Raw genomic sequence first — 27,020 nt, 5'->3', positions numbered from 1 at the left:
TTTCATCCATTGATTTATGCAGACCTGGTTTTGTCTGACTTGAAATATTAAAATGATACAAGCAGACTTTATCCTAAAACTCAACTGCAGCAAATATTCTCTTGGAATTGTTTATCCCTTAGACACATCCAATATCCTTGATTCCAGCTTTCCTTTTATCTCAGCAGGGGGAGCTGCTTGAGTGAGTTTACACTTCAATTTAATTGTTTCCCAACTAGGTAAACACTTGGCAGCAAACAGTGTGTTTCATGCATTGCCAGGATTGGTACAACATCCTTCAAATGTTGTCAGAAGTTCCACTGCTTACTACAACGCGGTACTGAAATTCACAACGGAACAAGCAATATATCCCTCTCAAATATTTCCTGCCCTCCTTTATTCTTACCTTACCTACAATGTAATCTCTTCAGAGTAGCATCTGTCTTTATTTCCAGTTCTGCATGATAACAGGTTAACTTCCAAAGCTTAATAATTAACAAACTCTGTTAAAGTGAAACTTCAGCAGAACACATACAGGACTAGAAAGGCTGGATTTTCTCTAAGGAGACCTACATGAAACTTTGAACATACCATCCTACAAGCTATTTACAAAGCCCTACTTTAAGCAAGTATTCACAAAAACAAACACCATTTGAGTACATCTACACACCTGCATATAGAACAGCTGAGAGTTTGAAACATTTAACAGAAGCCCTCTATCTTCAGGGAACTATAGTAAGTTCACGGCTTTTAGCCATTTCTACTATTATTTTTGCTTAGGTACATAACCAGTCTTTTATGAGGAATACTAGAAAAGCAGCACCATCTAGAGGTACTAAAACCACACTGTAGGATTTTCAGAGCTGTGAGAAAAATGGCATGGACAATAAGTGAAACTCCCAGATTAAACTCTTTTTAAAATACTGGTATGACAATAGCGGGTTTTTTCTTTGTTTTGTTTGTTTTTCAATTCAGAATGAACATGAGCGTGGGAAATAATAGGGCATCTGCAAGCTTATATATAGCAGATATATTTATCTTTTATAGGTATATGATAGCTTTTTTAAAAAAAAAAAACATTATGAACTTGTGAAAACAACATGAGAAGGAAAAACTGCATTATAAAAAAAACACGGGGTCTTTGTATTGGTGTAAATAGCACACACACTACAGTTCTCTCTCACCTTATTCCATTACTTTCACCCTCATCCTACGAGCAAACAGCCCATAACTCACCCCTACTGCTCCCACAGATCGCCTGCCTGGCACAGCCCCAAAGCCTTCACTTTGCATGGCTCTCCTACTTCCCTTACCCAATCCTGTGCTCAGCAGAACAGCTCACCCACCTACCTCCCAACATCCCCCAGATTGCCTACTTCTCTCAAGCTCAGAGCTGCCAGCCATGCTACTCTCCATCTTCACAGCCACATCAATACTGGGTACTTAAGGAGCTTGTAAGTTTCATTCACCACTGGCATAAAATTGTGCTGCAGTATGACTACTTCACCATTGCTTTTAGACTCCTTTCATGCCTGTGTACCTACAATAGAGTTTTTTTTAAAAAAAAAGATTGACTGAATACAGCAATTCTAATTTTAAACGTATGGATTATCATTTAAAAAAGTAGTAATTCTGTTAAAAAAATGAAAGAGGAATTTATTACAGGGACTGCAAAGGAATCTATGTTTCTTAACTTAGCCAGTTGCAGTGTTTTCATTCATTCAGTTTGCTACCTGGAGATACTTGCTTTGGGCAGTGCTTCCCTTTACTTTAAGGGATCAACACTTGCAGGTATTTGAAAAAGAATGTTCTATCTCCTCTTTCAATTTTCACTCTGAATTGCCCAAAGGAATTTTTCAAAAAAAATTTAATTGCTAGCAGATATCCATGGCTCCTTTATCTCCTATCAAATCCAATTGGAAAGTGTGTAATCAAGCTAGAACAGATTCATGCCCAAAGAAACAAGTACTAATAAGCCTGTAGTCACATAGCCTTCAGATGTGCCAGGGTTGGATCTGCAAGCTTATGTTCTGGTCTGTTTAAACCACAGGAGGGCAGAGTGAAACGCATGATAAATATAACCCTTTCTCCACACACAGAAACTTTCTTTATTAACCTGAGAACCCTGGTAGCCACATTACCTATTCAACTCAAACTCCGCAATTCTTGAACAAACAATCAAACTGTACACAGCATGCCAGATGCAGTCTCACATACTTTTTTTCCTAATCTCTACCAGTCATGTTCTCTGGTACCTTCTAGGCCACATTTTCCATCATTTCAACATACTTACAATTCATAGCCATGTCTACACACTTCATTTTCAACTGAGGACCTCCTCAGATAAATCTTTTTCCCTAAAAACACATTTTTCTATTGAATTCCATCCCATCTTTAGTATTAGTATGTCCTATGCTGTTTTTCCCTATTTTTTCCTCCAATGTTTATATCATTTACACTCTCCTTTGTATTAAGCATTAATCATTAATCAAAATATGACATTATGAGCAGTCCACATTACTTATGCAACTTTGCCAGCACCTTTCCTCCAATATGGCAGTACTTCTTATATAACACTCCTTCAACTGGGTCACTATACACCTTTAATTCTCATATTAATCCCCCTCTTTTCTAGCTGAAAAAGCAATTTCCCATGCAATAACGAACCTTTCAGTTCTATCTAGGAAGTTAAAAACTTCAGGCTACTAAAGAAAAACGCAATTATAATGAGCAATAAAATAAGAACCAGAACTTACATATTCTGTATAAATACTTTATTAAGTAAAAAAAAAAAAAAAAGAAAAAAAAAAGACAACTTACATGGATAGATGCTCTGTTAACACGAATTACAGGTTTTCATGAGAATACTGAAATCCTTTAAAGAGCACTTTAGAATGCTTCTTTCCTCTTTTACAGTGATGCATTAGTTAGGAACTGGTATCAAGCAGAAAATACTGCTACCTAGCAATGGTTGGTGCTTCAAAAATGTTATGATAATGCAAAAAAAAGAAAGACCCTATAAGGAATCAATATCTAGATTTAGGGTTTGGGGCTTTGGTCCTCAGGTCAACATAAAATGGCAGTTATGAAGACAAATATTCAACTCATTAACTGCACAAACCTTTGCAAAAAACATCCCCTTTAGATGCCAGTTGGCTCTGGCAAATACTCTCCATTTTACTTCATATTAGAAATAAAAATGGAACAGAAAATAAATGGAAATAATGTGAATTCCTGGAGGGAAAAAAAAAAAAAAAAAAAAAATCGTCATCAGAATGCCAGCTCATTCAAGAAAAGAACAACTTCCAGAGATTACCTGCTTATGCTGTAGTGCACACCTACATGTATGTGCTCAATGCAGTGCTGACATTTTGAAGTCATGTAAACATTTCATCTTCCTGCAGACCAAATCAATTCTGTTGACTATTATTATTTTAAAGGAATATTTTTCTTCCGTCAAGACCTTGAAAACATACTACAAAAACTAACCAAAGCACAACAAAAAAATATGACTGTAATGGTTAGCTACATAAAATCTCATGTATACCATTTTAACTGAAGCATATTATTTCATTCATAACTTACCTTTGCCATTTTACAGTCAGATGTGAATAGAAAAATGTCATTTTAAATACCGAGTGGCACAACTTTTATCTTGGCACATCTGAATATCTATGATTATCAGTATGTAAACTGCCTCACAAGCAACAGTCAAAGCCTGACATGTAAACAGTTAGCTATACGTTATCATATAGATAATATCATGTTAGGATAGGCAGGTTTGAGTGTTGCTGAAGGCACAACATGGTCCCAAGGTATAAGGTTTCTCTCAGAAAGAGAACGTAAGGTTAGTGTACAGAGACATGAGAATTCATCTGAAGACTGAAATCTCATTTCTGTTAGCTGTTACAGAAAAAAATAAAGCAAAAACAAAAATATTTCTGTTGCCCACACTTCATATTGGACACCAGGAAAAAAAAAATTAAAAGCCTTCAAATACCTCAGTAGTCACATTCCCATCCTATAGCACGCGCACCTGTCTATGAGCTCAGCACACTACAATGGGAAGTTTCCAGTTCTTACTGTTGAAGAACTGTGAAGATATTCAATAGTATTTCCATTAAATGATAAAAATGTAACAACTTTTTCATTTTTCTTATTTACAGATGATTTTGGCATAATAATAGTTAGAACAGTGAAAGTGGCTTGTGCTAATCCACTCAGCTTTTCTTCGGTGATAAGACAATGTCTACGTTCACAACTCTACAATGGATTGTTTAAATTTCATGGTTTTGTTGTTGTTGTTGTTTTTTTTTTTTAAGGAAATCATATGGTAATATTTTATGGATGCTGTATTTGAGATAAACTGTAAATTGTTTCTGAATTTTGAGACTAACATTGATGCAAATTGTATATTTTTCAGTCCTTACATTTCATATTACTGTGTTAATATTTTAAATACATGTAATGTAAATGTTTTTTTTACAGACAAGAGAAAATCACCTCATTTTTAACGTTACGCAGAAATTTTTAAAGAACACACTTGGAGGACAAAAAACAAAGACACAAACTCCTAAATGCAGCTAATACCAGATAACAATTCTTTTGCTCTCTAATAACTCACAAGAATAACTGACTTTTACTATAAAATAGTGTAATAAAATCACCGAATGACAAAAGCATGTCTGAGTTTTACTTTTTTTTTTTTTTTTTTTTTTCCAATGCACGTGCTGCTACAATTTGAAATACAAGTAGGAGAATGCCAGTGCAAGAAGGAACTGTTTAGCATGTATTTTCAAACATGTAATTTTCAATTACAAGAGAGGTAACTTTTGTTATGTGCTGTTAGGTATAAGGCAGAACATAATACTTGGTCATATTGTAAAGAACCTACAAACCAGAAAGCATGTTACGATCAAACGTCCATTAGATGCAAGCCTGTTCCCCTGAAAGTCACACAAGTATTTCCAAAATATCTCAGTCTCACTTTCTGTCAGAAAATCTCACATTGATGGAGCCTCCAGGAGTCAGAAGTCCGTGGGTTTTGGCCTGAACTGGTTCAGTTTTGGGAGAAATTTTAATCTCAAAATTCTGAAGCAACTGTAAAGACAAATAAGGCAAATATTAGAAAACCTGCAAAATCACAGATGAAGAATAGATGAAAACTTGGGAAAAGAAAATGTAAGAGACTGTCACAAGCAGTATCTCAGCTGTCAGTTTCATCTTCCTCTCCTACACAGCCTGAGTACTGTGATCCTTACACAAGAGAAACAAATGGTGCAAAGATAATAGCTTAAAATCTTCGTCCTCTGATTAAAGAAGACTCTCTCAAAAAAAAATTACAATGAAATCAACAAAAGAAACCAAAACTGAGATCAGCTCTTTCTGGAGAATTTCAACAAGATTAGGTTAAACCATCCGAGCTTTCAAAGAAACTGAAGTATCTTTCAAATCTTGTGAGCCTTCCTCTCATGAATTTTTTGTTTTACTATAAATCAGTATATGCAACTATAAAACAAATGAACAAAAAACAAAACCTGAGTCAGGGACAATCTGGTGCACCATAATCATAATAATCAAGAAGTAGGATACAAAAATCTCTCCCGAGTAGAACCAGTACAATTCAACCACAAAGGCTCTCTGTGCATTACAACTTTCGTTCCCATACACTTAATGAAAGTGAGAGAAGCAAAAACTCATCTCTTTTTTTGAAACAAAAATCACAGAAATAGTGGGCTAAAACAAACTTCAAGACATTTAGCCCACCTTAGTTTTGAAGTTGAATATGAAATATATCTACCAGAAGTATTGCAACTTTTACAAAGGAAATACTGTAGCCTTCTCAGCTTCTTCTCCTAGAAATCAAGCTATCTTCTCTCAGCCCTCTCACAATAAGAACATGAAACAATGCATTACTTTCATATATATAAAGTACATTTTAACTGTAGATGACAAGTTGAATTTTCTTGTTTTTCAGGCCTTTCATTCTTAATATCCTTCCCTTCTTCCAATTTGACTGTACTGTCTTTAAAATGCAATGCAGAGTCATCTTTTTAACTCATATTTTACACTGTTAGTGAAAATACCAGCCTAAACTAAATGCAAGACAGTCTCTTACAGAATTTGAATACAGCATTTTCTCAGTTTAACAGCATTTTTTTTTTTTTTCTTTTTGGACAACTACTGCCTCCAGCTATTTTTTTTCAACCAGCTCTGCATGTATTTTATAGGTACGTCCATCTGGGGAAAAAAAATTATTAATTTACTTGCAAGAACAATACATAGGACATGTAAGAAATATTTTCTGATGTTAGAAAATATGACTTCCTCTAAATCCACGGCACTAGATAAATAACCAAATCAAGAAAAGAATTGAGAACTATCTAAGAAATTCTCATTTGTCACCTTCATGCTTCATGTGTTTCTATTTTTGAACAACTTTGGTATTTCTGTGCTTGTAAATAGATCACGTGGTATTTTGTTCTGCTTTCTTTCCAGAAAACAAAACAAAGATCTTTACAACTTCCTTGATCCTCTTGTTCAAAAAGCTGCAACTGTGTTTTTCTTTATTCAGTCCCGAGACTTATTTCACTCTGAGTTCCAAAAGATAGATGCTATTTTTTATTGAGCTTGCTCTAGATATTTACCTGAGGAAATTTTAAAGGCAAATTTAATCAAGTTGTGCTTTGAATAGATATCACGTCTAACTACCATTATGGCTAAGTAACTCCAGATAGCTTCTAAATCCTTGTGTTATGATGCACAATTTGTCTCAATATTTGAGTTAAAGGGAGCCTTGTAAATGACAAGAGAAGTGCAGCAGCTGTTAGAAAAGCTACAAATATTCAAATGTACTTTGCATTATGTTAACCTGTATATAAAATGATGGTACAGTTAGAAGAAGGAAGGAGAAAGGACAGAAAACATGGAATACAGAGAACTCAGTAATTTGATTTCACTGTAATAACACAATGTTCAGAAAAAGGATATAAAAAACATTTTCAGCTCTTAAGTATTGAGTGTATTGCAAAGTACTGCAGCTGAGCAGGTAACTATCCTAATATACATTAGGGAAATTTTTCATTTTGCTTAAAATAAGAAAACCTTCTGTGCTAAACCCATACATTTCCTGAATAATCTTACATTTATTTTCACTTCAGTTCACTATAAAGAATTTTTCATCTGCAGTGCAGTTTAACTAGTATGCTACACTTCAAGCATTATCATTCGCAATCTCTTTTGAAGGATGAGTGTTTGACAACACTCCAACACAATACTTTTGTGCACAATAACATATTGAGAAACGGTACATAGAAAAAAAAAAGAACCATAGCAATATATTTTTCTTCCTGTAATGCGGTCCCACATTTCTAACCTGAATCAGTGCAAGATGAATTTCCAGTTCCGCAACTCTTTTTCCAATACAACTTCGAATGCCATAACCAAAGGGGATGGAACCAAAATTGTCAACCCTGTCCAAATTATCTTTCCGCAGCCAACGCTCGGGCCGGAACTCATTGGCCATTGGAAAATTCTCTTCACTGTATGAAGTAGTATAATGACAGAGTGCCAGCTGCGTCTAAAGAAGGAAACGTTATTTGTATTTAACCAACTCCAACGTGCATTAAAAAAGAAAACGTTTGTAAGTAAGTAAATTCAGATCTTTCAACAACGGAAATACGTGGGCAAAGTACTAGAAAACTAACAAAAATAATGAAACGCTTTTTCTTTTAAATTAAATCCTAACATTTCAGAGAGGCATTATCAACTCTCTACCTGCAGACTATCAAGAAAAGTTAGAAGTTAAACAATAAGTGGGTGAGGAACCAAGTCTGAAAAAAATAATGGCAACAGGTCAACTATAAAGTCATCTTTTTGTCAGATACACAAACATTATACTAGTATTTTATCCTTAATGCTCTAGGTTGGTTATTTTAAATTAATGAAGTGCAAGTAACTGTAATAGATCACATCTCATATACAGAAATTGAACTGAGAATCACAGAACGGCCTGGGTTGGTAAGGGCCTCAAAGATCGCCGAGTTTCAACCCGTCTGCTATGTGTGCAGGGTCACAAACCTCTAGCTGCTACATCCTGCAGAGCTACATCCAGGGATGGGGCATCCACAACCTCTCTGGGCAACCCGTTCCAGTGCACCACTGGAGTTCTCTCCAGAAAACTGCAACAGAACCTACAGAACAATACCTACCCCTTTAGGTATTAAGTATCCTCCAACAATCAAGTCTTTCTGGGTCACTCTTCCATTTCCTGGCAATACAGGATATAACCTAGAGACAAATATTTAAAAGTCTTTCAAGAGCAGTAATTAATACAACTTCAAGCATTCGGTTTCCAATACAATATACAATTCAGAGGACAAAGAGTTTTTTGGTTTTTTTTTTTTAAACGTACTGATAACCTTGGAGATTAAAAGACCCTGAAGCATTTGTGAGAATATCATTAATACTAAAGAGAAGTTAATCACAAGTAACTAGAAGTTGAGCTGTTTGCCCTATATGATTGCTACACATATGTGCAAATACACAAGCAGTTGTTCAAGCTGCAGGTATTTTTTACAATACAGATTGCTGGAAAATGCTCGTTGATGCATTGTGCAAAATCCTCTTACTTCTCTCACCTCGCTATGAGCATTTGGTATAAATGTAAAAAAAAAAAAAAACCCAAACAGTTGTGTCACATGCCTTCAATTTAAGGCAAGAAGCTTAAATTGGCTGTAGTGGCACTGCAAAGTACCACTTCGTAGTGCAGGGGGTTGAGGGGAGTAGGTTGCTACAGTCCTACATGCAGAATAATGAAATGCAAATCTCAAGTTTTCAGTTATCTTAACAGACATGTCCTAAATATTCAATACTACTTTTACTAAACTGGAAAGGTATTTAACAACTATGCAAACTATCTTATCTCATTGCCTGGGTATCCTTGGACACAATACTGCCACAGTAAGTAAAAGCAGAAGGAGAAAACAGCAGTAAATACTAACATAAATATTAACACGGACTCAAAATTCCTTACAGCCACATGAAATTACTTTTCTTAATCAACAGTTGATAAAACCCTTACCTCAAAGTCTCCTTCAGCACAGCTCTAATCAAAGGCAATTTGGGAACATCACGAGCAACAGGAGCTTGGTCTTTCCCCAGCTTATCTATGATTTCCTCATAAACACGTTGTTGAACCTCAGGGTGCTTTGCCAACATATATATTGCCCAGGACAAAGTAAAAGAAGTCTAAGAAAGAAATCACTACCATCAAATCCAACAGGAGTAGATTAAAGCTTCAAGTCAAGTAAAGCAATGAATTTTCAGCTGTGTGGGGGTTTTTTTGTGTGTGCGCGTGTGTGTTTGCAGTTATAAAACAGACTGGCAATGACTAACATCTGGATTCCATGGGATGTTGTCAGGCTTCACCACCCCCACCAGTCTTTTTGCACCTAAAAATCCTCTGCATATCAAAACAATCCATGCTGATATTTTCCTAGTAAAGTGTTAAATATCAACAGAAAAAACAAACGCAAACACAACTACATAAACAATATTGAAACATCAGCACACTCTAAACAGCAACAGATCAAATTAACTGTTTTCAGTGTTCCACCTTTCCACCTAACTAAAAATTTAATGGGAAACAGGCTAAGAGAATACTGCTCAAAACACTACCAACCAATTTTAAGCACAGAATAGTCTGTTCACACCATCCAGAAAACACAACTGCTATTACCACAGTAAATAGTGCCATACCACAAGTGTCTTCTACATCTTGAAAATTCCCACCTGAAGTTCTGGAAATGTTTTATTTTGGGCTTGCATTTAAGATAAATTCAGAACGCACATTCATCATAAAGGGGACCTTTAATGTCCGAAGTTTGAACTGGGATGTAACACTAAAAGAAATTCTCAGAAACTTACTTCTCCTTGTAATACTGAGCGACTTGATCACCCCTTGCTAAAATACAACCCTATCCTATTCTTGTAAGAGCTCAGAGCAACTGGCAATTCTGTCAAAACTTCCTGTGATGTAAAAAGTCTCTTCCCAGGTTCCCAGCTTCTTCATAACCACTTAAAAATTCTAGGGACAGCCAAAATGCCCTGCAGCCAAAAGCTGCCTTACGATTTTGTTGAAAGCTTTTATAATCTTCTAACCCTCCAGTTTCTGTGACAAAAGGAGCACTGAAATGACAGCAGAACATTGGAAAAAAAAGTTCCCTTCATTTCTGCCTTGTACTAAGAAATGAGGAAATCACAAGCATTGTCCTCTCACAGAATGATTGCTGCCAGCTGAGAAAACTGGGTTCAATAGGAACAGAAATTCTCACTGGCATGTATTTGAATGCTGTCCTTTTAATGTAATGAGAACTTCCTTACACACTAGAAATGGAAAATTAAGAATCTGAAAGACCAGAAAATGAATAAGTAACTGTGTTTTACTTAAGAGCCAGACATCAAAAAGCTCTTTAAACTCATAAATCCTTGGGATATCTAACCAACAGATCAGTCTTCAACATATAAATAAGCATTACATATGCTCTTTATTTTGGAACAACTCAAACGTATTACTATTGGGTTGGTTTTTTTGTTTTGTTTTCCTTAGAAACCTCATAAACTTTCTTAAACCAAAAAAAATCTGCATCCAATTATAAAGCTTTTTCTTTAAAGAAAGCTTTGAAAGTTACATTTCTACTTAATCTTTTTTACCTTAAGGCTATTAAGCACAATCCAATATAGTACCTTATTAAATTCTTTCTTTTTAATGTGTTTACAGTATTTTACAGTAACATTGTTCATTGATATTCCATAAAACACCACATGCACTGCATATATAATACAATAAGCTTTTACCTTTATATTCTCACTGTCATGCTGAAGCTAATACATTGATTCCCCATAACAGGGCAGAGAGAAAGGGAATACACATACTTGACCTTAAAGTTTCTTCAAATACTCAAGAGGACAAATGCACCGCTCAGTCTAGCTTGGCACACCCAAATGTTTTTTTATTAATGTAACATACCTTGTACTCCAGCCTCAGTAATACTGACTCCCATCTGCAGAGCTCTTTGTCTCAGTCTGATTGAAACTTACCAGTACAAAAAAAGAGAAAAAGTGAATTCACACCTTCCTACATCAGTGCTGGCCTTATGGATTTCAGCAGAAACGAGGCGTCTGATCCAAAATGAGTGTACCAGTTGGCTGCAACCCATACATGAAAAATCCTTTACCAAATCCTACATGTGAGTTTACTGATCAATTATTCACACTAACTTGTGTCAGTCTTTGTACTGTGGTCTACCTAAAAAAGCACAGACACCAATCTGAGCTCCAAAGCACAAAAAGAAAACGTATAAAATTCGAAGTGAATGTGAAGACAAGTGCCATTTTGTCCATCTAACAAACTGTGGAACTGGTGGGATCCTGTAAACTGCAGCTAGAAAAGAACTTCATTGACTTTGTTACTCTTCTGTCACGTGAAAGATATAATGATATAAACGTACCAGAAATAATGCCCTTAAAAACAGTATACCTTCCCACCCCACCCTCGTACTCCTAAAGGAAGATGTGAAAGGTACAGCGTGCACAAGAAAAGTGATAGCAAGCTTACTGTGTCCACTCCTGCCAGAAGCATTTCAGTCATATTGGCATAGATCTCCTCCAAAGTAAGCTCCTTACTCACGAGGAGGTACGTAAGTAGCCCACCATTCACTTCTTCTCCTTGATCCAGTTGAGACTGAATAGACTTCAGTTTGTTGTCAACATGAATTTGACCTTTGGGATTCAAAAAAAATTGTTAAGCTTCTGTTTTTATTTCTCTTTTGTTTCAGTTCAGTAAAGACAGTTCTTTCTTCTGCTATATAGCCCCAAACAGATAAAACGTTTTTATCTATTTTCTAGGTACAAAGATAAAAGAGCAGTTAGTGGTGCAGGTCTCCTTGGGGACTCACAGTGAGGAAAGCCTGAACTGGCAGAAACAACCTAGCTCACAGCATGAGAACACTTAGCACGGGGAAAGGACACAAGATGCAGATTCTGACTGGGGGCAGAGGAAGCTCAAGGTTGAGTTCTATGCCCACTGAAGTGGCTTGTTTTCTGATGACTGCAAGAAGTGGCAAACTGTGCAGAATGATGCTGCAGCTCAACATACAGCAGCTGTTTCATGATGTTAGCAGCAACTTGGAGGTCAAAACTACAGAACTGAATCACAACAAAGACAAAGATGAGGGGCATCAAGCAATAACAAAAACTGAAAAAATTCAGTGAATGGTAACTCCTGAATTATTTTACCCATATTCCCATACATACTTGGCTACAAACAGCATCTTCAGTGAAACAAGTGCTTCAAAGGAGAAAACTCCTCTGGAAGTGAATGTCTCACAGCATGAGCTTACAAAAGGACATGAATCAACTTACTCCCTTACAAAACCACACAAATGCACACATCACAGTGAGTTTTACTGTTCAATTCCTCTTTCACAAAGAACTTAAAGGAAGAAGCTGCATAACAAATTTTGCACGGAACAAATTCCTCAAGAGCAGATTCATTTCTGCTCTAGGGATAAAGCTAAAATCTGATGTTGGTTTTAACCAACAAAAGGGAACAACTCTTTTACAGAAAACGCACCCATGCATTAAAAAGATCCCCTGATGCTTACTGTAGTACTGCTCAGTACATGCAGGCAGATCAAAAATGAAGAAACCCAAGAATCTGCTCTCAAGGTAATCTACACAGACATACCAAGGCAAATACTGTTAATAAAACAAATACAAAGATGCATGCAGCTTCCTAACATTAGAGACAGAAAGAGGGCTCAGGTGTTTTAAATGCTGCAGAATAAGACAGTATGTTACAAGGATAACTCCTCTTTTCTTAATTAAGATGACTGCAACTTTATGAACCAAGCTGCAAAGAACATTTTATTTACAAAAAAACATACTGCAGTACAGCAGTATATTTCTATGCCAGCTTCTGTGCTTACATACATGTATATACACACACTTCACAATGAATTCACTTTTTTTTTTTTTTTTTAATTTCTAGTCAGTTTTAGTGGCCATCATTCAGAGTGCCTGAATGAAATCTTGCTGAAGTCAACAAAAGTAATTATCTTCATCAAAATTTGAGTGGCTTAAGGTAAAACATTTGCAGAGAACTCAGAGCTTGAGTGAAGACAGAGTACTGAAACAGATGAAGACAAATAAAAGAAAAAAACATGGTAACATAGGGATATATTTAAAGCACACTAGAAACATTAATTCTTTTTAAACAATACATTTTCTCGAAAAATTATTCAATACAAAGCTTACTCTTACATTCTATACAGATCCAACTAATATCAGGAATTTCTTGATATATAGCCTAAACATTTTGTTCAATTTCTCCATAGGTATTACTCTAACAATTATTTAGTATTTCAGATGGAGTTTTGTTGTATTATCACAGCATTTCTTCTGCCTCCTTTAAACTGCAGAAGAGAAATTTATTAAGTCCTGTTCAAACACACAAAGCACCTGCAGAAATACAGTGAAACTTTTTCTACTATTAAATCTTACTAAATTTGAAGAGTCCATCCCAGGATCTGCAGAACTCTCTCCAGGGTTTTGGAATAAATGGACGAAGCCACCTGGGAATGGCACCTGCATACATTGTGGTCTTAAACATACTGAACATCAACTCCAGAGCCTCGATATATTCAACGGTCTGTTGTGGGACGTTGTTTTCCAGGCAGCCCAACCTGCATTCATACAGAATAGTAGCCACACCTGCACATACGAGATCAAAGAATTTGCTATTCACTTGCATATACACACATTAATAAGCTGAGGAATTTGAATTCTAACACAATCGAACTACCTTCAAAAAACTCGTAGTTATTCTCACTGCAGCTGGAAGTGAATGAAATATTAAAATATTTTTTAAAAAATCCTAGCTAGATATTGACACAATAGCCATTTCTTTCTGTAATAATATTTAGCATGAGAAGATATTCAGGAATCACAGAAGAAGCAGAGCAGCCCTCCAGCATGTTTGCTGTTTTTCCCACTGTACCACAAATTCTAAGCCTGATAGACTCTCCTCTGAACACGTAGGGAGATGTAAGTCCAAAGATATTTCTGGCAACTGGTGATAATGCAGGAATTTCTAGTAGTGCCTTTCGTGATCCTGATAAGCTAGTAGTAAATGGATAATTAGTACACATGAACAGATAACGAGCACATACTGCACTACAGTGATTTCACTGCACAACATATAAATATATTCCACTTGGCCCTGAAAAACAGCAGCTGTCAGACAGCACTGCGAATGACAGGACTGACTGCTGTTCACAATTTACTATGATTTTCTCACTTGAATTTTTGCAGTATTGTAGTGATTGCCATTCAAAGTCTTTTTCGCCCCCATCTTTCTTATTATTAATAGGTACAATAAGCACGATGCTTAACTTCTGTTCTGCCCTCCAACAAAGACCCCATGAATCCTCAAGAATATACAGAGAGATACAGAAATTTTCAGCAATTTCCATTTACTTCTGTTTCTGCTTTTTTTTTTTTTTTTTTTTTTTGTTTTTTTTTTTTTTTTTTTTCTCCTTCATATTTATTCTTTTCTGACAAAAATAATTGCTGAATCTGGTTATTTTCACATACTTTTCCTTCCTTAACTTTCCTCCCTCTGGAGATATTTTGATAAGCCTTTTATTTCTCCCAGGCATCTTTCAACAACTGCCAGTTCACATGCATTCTTTTATTGTTTAGATAGGCTTTTTTTTTTTTTTTTTTTAAATCTGACATATTGGCTTCCCTGAACAATTGACAGTGAGTGAAGTCAAAAATGCAGTTGATATAAGAAATAAACCATGTGTGTCAGGCACATAATAAATGAAAAGCTAAAAGAATGTGAGGAACTTTAACCTACAAGTTGAAGTGAATCTTTAAGCTCAGTTTAAAATCTCATAAAATTTGTAACTTAGTTGAATACCATTGTAGACATTACTGATGTAGAACAGATTTCAATTATTTTTGCCAAACAGACAGATATTTGATGCAGCATCTTGAGCAATTTGAAAGTTTTTGCAAAACTCAAGCTCTTCAGCTGCATGTCTGCAGAGTGCCTGTGTTTTTTAAAGGTGTAACATATAATGAGATCAGATCACATGAAGTCAGTTAAAGGAATACGTGAAACCCATCCCACCATTAGATCTCTGAAAGAAAACACAAAATCCCATACTAGCTCAGGCTGAAGTTCAGTCTAGCACAACATCATCTCTCTACTGTTTGCAAGTGCCAGGTTATTCTAAGGCAAGCATAACAATGTCACCCTTGGTGTGTTGTAGGCAGGGAAAAACAGTGTCTTTTCTCTCAATATACAGTGAAGAGAATTTAGATAGATCACGCCGTGATTGCCCACCTGTAATTCGGCCAGTGGTGTATTAAACTGACACATCTTAGAATTCAAACTGAGAGAAGGTTTACACTTCTGTTCTTGAGAGGTAGATAGAAACAAGGAACACTGGAAAGCGGTCAGGGCCCTCACCATACATTTTGCCTATATATCAGCGTTTCCACAGTAAATGTTACTTAATACAAAGTATCTCTTTGGATTGTACAAATCAATTCTACCAATATCCATTTCCTCAAGCTGGGAGAGATGCATATGGACACAAAATATCACAGTCCCCATTAATCACAATAAGGTAACAGTAACTTATGACAAAAATAGCTAAATGCAACCACGTTGCTTTGCATTAACTCTTCTTCATGGGTGTTACTCAGCCAAAACTTACCTTCCATTGAGTACTTGAAGAAAAGATTATTAACATTGGTCACCGTTTCCCCATCTTCCTCTTGACTTCTGAGGGTGTAGATTCTTTTAATTAAATCTGTGATAACTTCATTGACTCCTCCAGAGTAAATCGCCACATCTTTGGGTTTCAGAATTTTTTGCCTCAGTACACTTCTCATTTTTAGCCACTGTTCCCCCTCTCTAGAAAAAAAAAAACATTAATAACATCTATACAAAATTATTCCTAACAACCTCTAGCTCGGTAAAAGCTGTCATGATGATCATTTATGTTTTTGATAAGAAAAATCAAGTAGTGAAATGAAAACAATGGAGGTATAACATTCTCAGTATTTTGTGCCTACATTTTTACTTCATACTTACTGTAGATTTGCAAGCTTTCCTTTAGCTGAGGTATGTATTGAAATCTTCTTGAATTTTGAATTGTAACATCTGCACGCTTGCTATAAGCAAAGCGACTGGAAACAGTGATTGCAAAGATGTCTTTCAGTTCCTTCAAAAGACAGCTAATTGTCTTTAGTGACAGTTACTTTAAATTGCAGTGTATTCCCAAGAAATTCGTTCACCTTGAGAAACGCTGCTGTAAGGTACAGAAGCTTACTGGCCAGCAGCAAAATTGAACGTCTTTAGTGTCTCTTTGGAGACACTTTCTGAATGTCTCAGTTTAAGCTCTTCTTACACAAAATATCAAGGAACTGCTGGCTTGACTCTGCAGTGCAATCCATATTGCCTTTTGTCACCATGTAAGAAATAGACTGGCCGTGGCTCAGGAAAACTGTTTCCCTCTAAATAAACAAGCCATCTCAGTGCCGACTGTGGGCTGCTCCCTGTGGCAGCTAACCACACACCCACACATTCACTGTCAGTTTATTAAAGCTTTAAAGATGGATATCTTTTCTACAGTCTAGCTGCACACAAACATATACCTGCATAGGGATGCACTTCAGTATGGATTTACAATGCAGCGACTTCTCTGCTTTAATCCAATGAGAGAGAACTTTGATAAACAATAAAGTGAACCCAAACCAGCATCCACACAACATGCTGCCAACTGGATACAGTCATTTGGATTTGAAGCAGTAAAAGCATGTTTGTGCAGTGCTATGCCAAAGCCAGTGTGCCCTGCTCCTATATACTGCGTCCAGATAACCAATACCCACAAATGTTATTGCACAAGGTCGCTCATTCCACTGTCAAACTATGCATCACGATCAACTTCCTGAAATTTTACAGCATAATGTAGAAGTCACAGAATCACAGAATCACAGAATTGTAGGGGTTGGAAGGGACCTCCAGAGATCATCGAGTCCAACCCCCCTGCCAAAGCAGGTTCCCTACAGCAGGTCGCGCAGGTAGGCATCCAGGCAGGTCTTGAACATCTCCACAGAAGGAGACTCCACCACCTCCCTGGGCAGCCTGTTCCAGTGCTCCGTCACCTCACTGTAAAGAAGTTCTTGCGCATATTTGCGCGGAACTTCCTATGCTGCAGTTTCCAGCCGTTTCCCCTTGTCCTGTCTCCACTCACCACTGAAAACAGTCTGGCCTCGCCATTCTGCCCCCCACACCTTAGATATTTATAGACCTGGATCAGGTCCCCTCTCAGTCTCCTTTTCTCAAGGCTGAACAGACCCAGTTCACTCAGCCTTTCCTCGTAGGAGAGATGCTCCAGGCCCTTCACCATCTTCGTGGCCCTCCGCTGGACTCTTTCCAAGAGATCCTTGTCTTTTTTGTACTGGGGAGCCCAGAACTGGACACAGTACTCCAGATGAGGTCTTACCAGGGCAGAGTAGAGGGGGAGGATCACCTCCTTCGACCTGCTGGACACGCTCTTTTTAATGCACCCTAGTAAGCCATTGGCCTTTTTGGCCACAAGGGCACACTGCTGGCTCATGGCCAACCTGTCGTCCACCAGGACACCCAAGTCACTAAAAATTAATTCCCTCCTCCCCCGGCTAACCATATGGATATCTACAGGAAAGCCTGAATTCTCAGATGACCTGTACAGTCCTTAGAAAAGCGATTCAATTTTTCCAACAAAACTTAGAAATGAACACATAACAGAACTCACGCTGAGATTAGTCCTGTAGCTCTTCCTCTTAAGTCTCTGTATTCCTGCCACGATTCCATGTTAGCTCTCTGTGGTGCTCTACCTTCTGACCGGAGCACTTGAGCAACCATATCTCGATCTGCAATGGATACAACAAACTGGGGACCAAAGTGAGACTTGAAGATCTTTCCATATTCCTGAGTGTGTTTTTGCTACAACGTCACCAACAAAGAGAAAGAGAAGTAAAATATTACTAAGGAAACTGAGAAGGAAGCTGACAATCTGTCACAGAGTGAGTCAACTTATCACACCTAGGACTTGACTTCTAGCTTTTTAGTCATGGGATGGTTTGAAACATCACAAGAAAGCATCGAAGTATTACTGGGAAAAATCCATAAGGAAAATACAGGGGTCACACTGACTGAACATTCAGCTCTAAGGCACAAAATCACTGGTGAAATAAACTATCGAAAAGATGGAAGGACATAGGGCATGTTTAAAAACACATTTATCTTCAGATCAAATACATTAGAATATCTGGGGAAAAAAAAAAGAAAAAAGAAAAAAAAACAAGGCAGTATGTGAATTTGAAAGTATAATAGAGAGATACCATAATTCACTTTTAATGCCTTTAATGTACATACTGCAGCAGTTTACAAGGAAACGTTTATACTTTCTTCCATCTAAACTAGGATAGCAACTATGTAACAGCCCAATAAAATAACCCTACATTTTGGGACACATTCATGAGCAGCAAATTGATGACATAGATTAATTCTGAAAAAGGAAGAAAACGTTGAAGGATTATTCCAGCAGAGAAGTTTGTTTAGTGGTTGATTCATGAGTTGTATGATTCAAGCTGGAGGCGAGCAACAGGCCATTAAACATGAAGTGATGCATCACTGTCTGAGGAAATTTAATGATTATGTTCAACAAATTTAATTCCAATGTTGTGAAATGAAACAACTCCCAGGAACTCATTTGGAACAGAGGTTCAACATCATTCGAGGGAAAAAAAAGTCTGCAAAGGAACAGTTGAAACCATACAGGGACTTAAATTTAAGACTGTTTAAGATCTTAAAGGTCTTACTTCTGTTTGAAGCAGCAAAATAAGTTAAACTGCCCAAAGTTTGACACATTACTTTCATCTAATATAAAGACATCTGCTTGCAGAGTTGTGTTGGTTATAAATCAAACAAGTTCAGTACACTGAAGTTAGTGAAAGTCCAGTGTTGACCAAGACTAATTCATGAGATGTTTTAATCAGTATTGCTCAGAGAGATGAAATGTTCAATTGCCAAAAGTAAATTTAAGACACATGAATCACTTTCTACCATACGATACCAAGTGCCTATAAAAATGTAGTTCTTTTTGCCTACTTTCCAAACAAAACAAGAGTTGTGCAACTGTGGTCTCTGCCAGTCTCCACTTAACTACTTCTGAAACACACTGGCCAATTTCAGTCAAGTTTCAACAAGCAGTTACATCTCCTACAAATATATTCTTCCCATTTTCAAAGATCAGCATCTTGATTCAAACTAGATGCACACATTTGCCAGTCTGACAAAGGAAGTGCTGCAGTAGGAACTCAACCATGACCACTCCTGCTTGGTCTCCTGTTAACCAAACATACATGCAGACCAACGTATAAATAACAAGCACTCCCAAAACCCAAAGCAGCTCTTGCCCCAGAGGAATTTCAAGGGATATTGAAGCTGAGCATGGAGAGGACTGAGACCATGAGTCTTTAAGGTAGGCATGTTGTGGCACAAATGGTGCAAGGAAAAGGCAGTGGTGTGAGGGGAACACAGGGGGGAAATACCAATCTCAGAATGTTAAGCTCATCAAATTTTGTAATAGAACTGTCTGGTTTTTCCACTGATTGTGAGGGTGACATAAGAGATTGAACTTGAACAGAGAACAAATCGAGTATCAAGCCGTTCAACCAAATAAATGAAATATCTGTTCTCAAACAGAAATCGACAAGGTTTTTGGCCTTCTCTTGCTTTCAGCAGAATGGTGTTCAGTATTAACCTGATGTTTAAAGAAATGCCTGGAATTTCTCTTCCATATTTTCTATCACAACACAGGTTTTCTTTCTCTCATTCCAGACCTTAAAAATATTGCAGTTTAATGACTCACATACCACTCTCACACCATACATTCTTCCATATGTCATAAATTCTGTAAGCATCCAAACCCTTTCCTCTCTCCTTTATTTCCTTTATACTCAAACAGTACTGATGAGACACAAGATCTGATCCTGTCAAATTAGGAATACATTCCCTTTATCATAATTGCTGTAAGCATTGCTGCTTTGGCCAGGACTGACTGGAATCATGTTACAGAGAACAGAACCTCCTTTGTGAAGAGCCCAGCTTTCCCCACCCCTCCTGCATATAGCCTATGAGCATTGCTGCACACCAAAGGATACTGCTTAAGTAGCTCTGCTGGTTACCAAAGGGTTTCAAATTAATTCATTCCTGATGTTCACTGTATTGTTAAATTTAACAGACTGTTATTAAGCCGGCTAATGCCTGCTTGCATGCAGCATGTATGCAAACAGGCCATCTGTGATTTGCAAAGTGATTGCTGAGGCTCAATGCAGAATAAAAACCAGCATCGCTTTACAGCTCCTCCTCATCCTTCCTCCTGCTTTCTTCTCTGTGAATAACATTCGGTGAAGAGGTTTTCTGGTTCAGAGCATACACTGTTTACCTATTTTTATATCCATTCCAAAACTTTGATGCTTTTGAATGTTTCAGCTTTCGTATTTACAACAGTGAAATCTTGAATTCAACATGCAAGGTATTTTTTGACTCGACGGCATATGGAGAGTGCCTCACAAACTGGGCACTACCACAGCAGCAATGGAAATAAGAAACGCAGTATGACAAAAAAAAAAAAAAAAAAAAAAAAAAAAAAACCTTCCGCAGATACAATTAAGTTTAATCTGCACATAACTGTTGTTAAGTAATTAAGCTATTAATTCACCAACAGCTCAGATCACAGGGCAGACTGACACTTCTTTTTAGAGATCCAAGTGATAAACACACTGCAGTCAAAACTAAGGAACGCGTTTGACTTTTTGTTCCCCAATCTCCTTTATTTCCAGCTCCTTTCAAGCTCCCGGTTTCCAGGTTCTTTAAGCTCTATTCCTGCTGGTTTCCAAAGCTGGACTAAGGGGCTCGCACGCCCAGCCCACGCTGCCCCCTCACGAGGGGTGAGACCGAAGTGCCAAACCAAGGGGTCACCCCTCCGCCCCTACCCTCCCACCCTCACGCCAGGTGACAGCGGCCGCGCTCTCTGAGGAGGACCCGAGGGGACTCTCGGTGTCTCTGTGCCTCCCTCCCTCAGGCAGCTCCCGCCGCCATCACGCCCCGCTTCCCGCCTCCCCGCCCGCGCGCGCCGCTGGGGCCGCCAGAGGAGGGGGCGCGGGCAGGGGTTGGGAGCGCGAACCGTTGGTTCCCCCTCCACGGCCCCTTCGGGGGAAGGTTTCAAACCGCCCGCCTCCCGCGGAGGGGAGGGCCCTGCGGGCGGCCCCTCCGCAGCTGCTGGGGGCCAGGCGCATCCACCGCCCCCTCAGGGGACCTGTAGAGCCGAAGTATATTTACGTAAGGAGAGGCCAGGGTAGAAGCGAGGGGCGGGGAGGAAAAATGGTCTCTGGGCACAACAGGGTGACGCCGGGCTGAGGTGAAGGATGAGCAGAAGCCCCTGAGGGCTGAGGCACCTCAGCCGCGGCACGGCCTCGCCTCCAGGCTGCAGGAAAAGCCTCGTTTCCCAGCTCCGCCGCCAAAAACAAGCGAGCGGGGGAAGCGCGAGTCTTTGCGGCAACCGTGCTCCAGAGGTGCTTCCTTTTCCCTTTCAGAGCCTATGGCACACAGCTAAAAGCCCCCCCAAAAAGGGGAAGAGTCGAAAGCCTGGGTGCGCCTGCGAAGCGGCCGCCCGCACGTCTAAGGGGAACTGCAGAAGGCGATGCCCGCAGAACCCGAAACAAAAAGTGCTAAACGTCCAGAGCTGAGGGACGCGGAACCGAACGGGGACCTCCTCGCCTCGGCTCTTTCGTAACAGCAGGAACGCGGCGATGCGGTAACGCGGCGATTAGGCAACATTTTGCGAGGGGAGAGAAGGAAAAGTTCGGTAATCCGGCGTGAATAAAGCCCGAAAGAGCCGACCGAGTCGTACCTGGATCTCATGAATGCGGCCGAAGCCGTCCTTCCAGAAGAACTCATAGAGATTGTAGAGGGTGTTGGGTCCGGGCATTTCGTGCAAACTCTTCACCCTGCCCAGCTGCGGCGAGGGCTCCAGCAGCTCCCCCGGCCTCGCCGCTTTGTTCCCCGCGCCGCTCCGCACCTCCAGGGACTGACTGCCCGACGGCACGGGCGCCTGGTGAAACCTGCTGACAAAAAGCGCGTGCTGGAAGTAAGTCCTCTCGGATTCAAGTGTCTGCTTGCATTTCGTGGTCAGAACTCTCGTCAGGAAAGACATGTCTTAATTTCAGGAAGGTCCACTTTTATTATTTCCCCCCCCCTGCAGCTGCTTTTTATTTGGTTGTTCTTTCTTCGCTGCCTGCTTTAACTTGTACAAGCAGCACTACTCCAAACTCTTACTGCATGAGCATCAGTTTACACAGACCATTATTTAACGCTCCCTCCCCTAGGGCTGGAAAAGGGGGGTGGGTCTGGGATGAGACTTGAATAGAACTAACCTATTATTTCGTATAATTCAAATCAGATAAGTTTGCCCATTAAGCATGCAGTCCAAGTTTACTTTTTTCCTCTTTCCCCAATTGCTTTGGCAAAATCTCACATGTGGGTTATCCCAACTTTCTCCTTCATTACAAAGGCCCCAAACTCACCTTCTTATCTTCTCCTTCCCCCCACCCTCCCATATGTTAGAAAACAGTATTTTCTGTGAGAAGTTCTCTCAGTATCATTTGTCATCCAAGAACATATATACAGAAACACTGCTACATCCACAGAAAACAGCAATGGTTTTCCCACTGCAATACTACAAGCTTACATTCCTGTAAGTTACAGCAACCAGAGATGTTATTTCTATTACAGAGAGGTATGTTTGTGAAACGATGTACCTTGTGTCAACTTTTGTAGAAAATATCCAGTGCTTTCCAACTACTTGCAATGGTCACCTCAGCTTTTCCTCAATTCAGCTGCACAGGTCTGTAATCACACACAGAGAACTTGAGCTCCAGCCTGTAGACCAGCTTGTTTCACACAATTTCAAAGACCCTTGTTCTACCTTCATACCCATTTCTATATGCTCATGGAAGTATTTGTAATATTCTGTAAAAACCTCATTAGCTTCAGAAAAGGTGTGCAAGAGATCCAGCTCAGTTACAAGTGGATCAGAAGCTCTGGTAAAACCAGAAGACAGAGGAAAGTAAAAGGCAAGATCCACGTTTCTAGAACTTACTTTACCAGCAATTTAGTCATGACTATGTTCAGCGAGCTTCAAAGTTATTTGTCTTTGTTTTTCCTTATATTCTCTGTTTTTGTACATTTGTATTTGGGGTCACAAACCAATTAAGATTTGTGCACATGCTTGATTTTATCACTGAGAATAAAGACTATGTCCTGTTAGACATCACCCTTTGTAAGCACAGCATTATATGTTCCAGAAATAAAATGCACAGGATAAATAGCATCTATAAAGTATGCACTTGTTTAAGCTAAATTAGCACCTTTAAAATAGACTTCGTTATGTTTAAAAAGTCCAGAGAAAAGCAACATAAAAAAATCAGAAGCTTTTAAAAATGATAAATAGAGGCGATGGAGTTACATCATTTGGTAAAGATGACTGCCAGAAGCATGACAACAGCATACAGATGTGTACATCTTCTGTTAAAACGCGTATCAGAAGAAAAGAAACAATAGGCTTAGTTTGCAGCTACAAGTGTCTTGGATAGATTTTCAGATAGCCTTGCTACCTCATATCTCTGGGTTCTCTCACATTTCAGACTGCCAAGCTACCTCATAAGGTTATGCAATTGCTCTCACTAACTGTGTAAGAGCAGATTTAATAAGCATCTGTTGGGCACAGTCTGGGTGTATCACATTCTAGATTACCTTTGTAGTTTCCCTTTACTGTCTACGTTTATGCCTGCTGTAGCTATGTTATTTCTTTAACGTTTGCCTAAAGATGGTTTGGGAGACAATTATAAAATAAATGGTTCTGGGGAAAAATAAAAAATAAAATCAGGTAGATGTGATGATAAACTTGTTCTGACTTGTACTATCGAAAGGTAAATCTGTGTCTTGCTTACGAACAGTGGAGAAGAAAAAAAAAAAAACAAAATTATAAAAACAGAGAATACCTCTTAAAGCAAATAGTAGATGCACTAAGAGAGCTGTAGGAGGAGTTAAAAAGAACAGGAAGATGGACAGTAGACCTACAGAATGGAAAGGACACTCCAAACTAAATCACCTAGATTGCATTGGCAATATTCTAAGAACAGTATCTAAAATATTTAAAGCTATTGAATAACTGATGATGTCCTCAGATTGAATGCCAACAAATAAAATGAAAACAGCATGAATTCACTTTGCCAGGAACACTGGTATAACTCCATAGCCATACATATTAAAGGTTACAACAGAATTTTTAAAATAAATTAAGATCAGTACTAGAAACTGGGAAGTGAATTTTGTTTTCAAGTTTATGCAGTAGCTCACCAGCATTAAAAGTTGATCTTCATGTTCTAATCTCTAGACTGATGGAGAGAATATAGGCTCCTCCTGAAACTGCTTCTCACATCTTTTAATACGGTAAGTATTTTATATCAGCCTCACACCATTAATATCACAAAAAGCATCTGCCTCTATTCATACGGCTAGTAAGAAACTCAGATATTCTACATACTGTAGGGCTTCAATCTTGCAGCTGGCACTGGCTTTCTCTGCTTGTATGTTTTTGTAGTTAATTCCATATTTGGGCACTTCCCTCCCCCTACCCTTTATTTCACAATGAATTACCTCTTCCTCACAAAATCAATTATAAGAGAGTTTTTGTAGCCAGCCTACTTGAAAAAGAGTTTCAGAAGCTTTGTTCTCTAAGAACTTCATCAGAACTGTACCTATTTTTTCTCAGAGGAGTTTCTAGAGGTGGCAGTAGTCCAAGCATAGGAACTACACTGTAAATCCACACTTCTGCTCACACATCTAAGCAGTTTAGCTCATTTTCATGCTTCACTTCTCTTGTGTGTTCGTAAAAAAAAAAGTCTGAAACACACTGTATTTAAAATAGGTAGACAGAGAAAATGCAATTTCAGTTACAGCAGAGCTGAAGAGAACACTAATCGTACTCTATTCACTTCAAAAGAGACTAAACCATAGAACTTGCATACAATATATAATATATAATACCATAAATATATAACATCATTCTATCATTCCGTGACTGCCTGCTATCAAGTTTATCATAATAAATCTAGTTTTAGGAAATGAAAAACAAACACCTATGTATCTCTGCCACCTGGATAGACTTTTTAATCGTTTAAAGATTATGCTCAACATTAGGAAGTCTAAGAAAGGTTCTCCCATTATTCACATGCACGCGTATTAACGTCAAAACAAAATGCAGGGAAAAGCCAATGAATTTGATTGTTTTTGAATAATGTTATCAGCTTTTAAAGAAAAGGCAGAACGAATGTGGCAGAAAGCATTTGATAAAAGAGACCTAAGACATGCCTGTGAGATACTTCCATATCTCCTTACTGTCTTGTAATTTCAATGGTTAGGAATTAACAAATAATATCTTAACCCACTTCTCCCCAAATAAAAATACTGAAGAATCTGCTTAGAGGCAGTGGTTGAGTGTAATGCAAATTAATGAAGAAAGCGCAGAACTGCCATGATGACTAAAATGTCAACTTTCTCGATTATAACAGAAGAGAAATTTAAAGGAAAATTAACAGTGCAGTTCCACATATCTGTAAAATGGGCTCTTTTCAGGCACAACTTGACTGACATCCACAGTAATATAATTTTCACTCAGCATACAAGGCAGCCAGTAGCTCTGAAGTCTTGTGACAGCAAAAACATAGTACCAGTAAGCCTAAGAGGCCTGCATACTGTAGCTTGTAATAATAGAAGGCTCACAAAGTAATTTACAATAAAATAAAAAAGTTATAACATTATCTTATGAATATATTTGGAACATGATAGATGTTTCTAGGAAGTTTGTTGAACGGAGTAGAAATGAAGAGCTGCTATTAGATACAAGTTCAGATGGACTTTTACAATAATACTATTATACAGTAACATTGTACAAAAGCCATAGAATATCCTGAGTTCAAAGGGACCCAAAGGATCACCGTGTCCAACTCCTGGCTCCACAGGACCACGTCTGACAGAATTGCTGGGACGCTTCTTGAGCTCCAGTAAGCTTGGAAGCGGTCACAGCACCACGTGTGACCACGCTGTCAGTGAAGAACCTCTTCCTGACATCCAACCTGAACCTCCCCTGGTCACTGATTATTATCAGTAATGATGTAGTAACCTATCAATGCAAACGCAGTTTTGTTTTTCTAGCTAAACTATTGAAAAATAATGCTTGGAATTGTAATAGCCAAATTACTCCATGGTTAAACAGTGAAAACCAGGAACGGAATACTTACGAACGTGAACAATTGTGTGGGTTACCACAGCACTGAATATGTAATTACACTATTTTCTTCTCTTTGCTGTGCCAGATGATAATCGTGTGGTTCTGTTTGACTTTCAAATAAGAGTTATTAATGCATGCATCACTGTTTGCTGCTTTACCACCACACTTTGCATTCTTACTACAGCAGAATTCAAGATGGAGGTCAGACCAACCAACTACAGCATGTTAAATAATCAACATAATCAGTAAAACCCAGATTTTACTCCAAGAGACAGACAAGGCTGAAATAAGTCTCCTAGAGTAGACTAGAAAAGACAAAAAGAATGAAACTTACCTACACTTGAGCAAGCAGCAGCAGATTTCACACAACCTAGGGTAAAAGCTAAGCTTGTGGAAGGATGTGTATTGTCTGGTTCCCTTTTCCTTAGAAATACAATTACAGATTTGTTCCAGGTACCAGAAGTCCAGTAGTGTCAGAGAAACAAGGAATTCCCACGAAAAACAGTGAATGCAGCAGCTGTAACATAAAACTTGCTGTTCCAATCCACGTAAGCCCACTGA

General features: G+C 38.4%; 1 protein-coding gene across 6 annotated transcripts; it reads right to left on the bottom strand.

Moving 5' to 3' along the window:
- Positions 1–2,800: 2,800 nt before the first annotated feature.
- LOC122164790 (cytochrome P450 27C1) lies at positions 2,801–26,884 on the bottom strand. 6 transcript variants are annotated; one of them, XM_042827083.1, is made up of 11 exons: positions 26,794–26,884; positions 22,927–23,014; positions 22,020–22,230; positions 17,856–18,046; positions 15,771–15,970; positions 13,543–13,752; positions 11,597–11,760; positions 9,062–9,228; positions 8,190–8,268; positions 7,355–7,558; positions 2,801–5,079 (listed from the first exon to the last, which is right to left on the bottom strand). In XM_042827083.1, exons 3-11 carry the CDS (start codon positions 22,095–22,097, stop codon positions 4,963–4,965), a joined length of 1,410 nt encoding a protein of 469 aa, XP_042683017.1. In that variant the 5' UTR covers positions 22,098–22,230; positions 22,927–23,014; positions 26,794–26,884; the 3' UTR covers positions 2,801–4,962. The 6 variants fall into 6 exon arrangements, with proteins under 6 accessions (XP_042683017.1, XP_042683019.1, XP_042683018.1 ...); XM_042827085.1 differs by lacking the exon at positions 26,794–26,884 and adding an exon at positions 24,928–25,178; XM_042827084.1 differs by lacking the exon at positions 26,794–26,884 and having other exon boundaries at positions 22,927–24,513.
- Between the last annotated feature and the right edge of the window lie 136 nt (positions 26,885–27,020).

The sequence above is a fragment of the Centrocercus urophasianus genome, unplaced genomic scaffold, assembly GCF_019232065.1.
Source record: "Centrocercus urophasianus isolate 14NV4802_14NV808 unplaced genomic scaffold, USGS_Curo_1.0 seq_28, whole genome shotgun sequence".
In the NCBI taxonomy this organism is placed as follows: domain Eukaryota; kingdom Metazoa; phylum Chordata; class Aves; order Galliformes; family Phasianidae; genus Centrocercus; species Centrocercus urophasianus.
This window is presented reverse-complemented; position numbering and strand designations above follow the sequence as displayed.

What these genes read in the sequence shown, in the direction of transcription:
- LOC122164790 (XM_042827082.1), bottom strand. Translation starts at nt 22,322, where the DNA reads ATGTCTTTCCTGACGAGAGTTCTGACCACGAAATGCAAGCAGACACTT. An exon ending in GCTACAGGACTAATCTCAGC is followed by an intron (nt 15,971 to 17,855) that starts GTGAGTTCTGTT and finishes TTTTTTTTCTAG; the next exon opens with AGAGGGGGAACAGTGGCTAA. An exon ending in TTCATCTTGCACTGATTCAG is followed by an intron (nt 5,080 to 7,354) that starts GTTAGAAATGTG and finishes TTGTCTTTACAG; the next exon opens with TTGCTTCAGAATTTTGAGAT.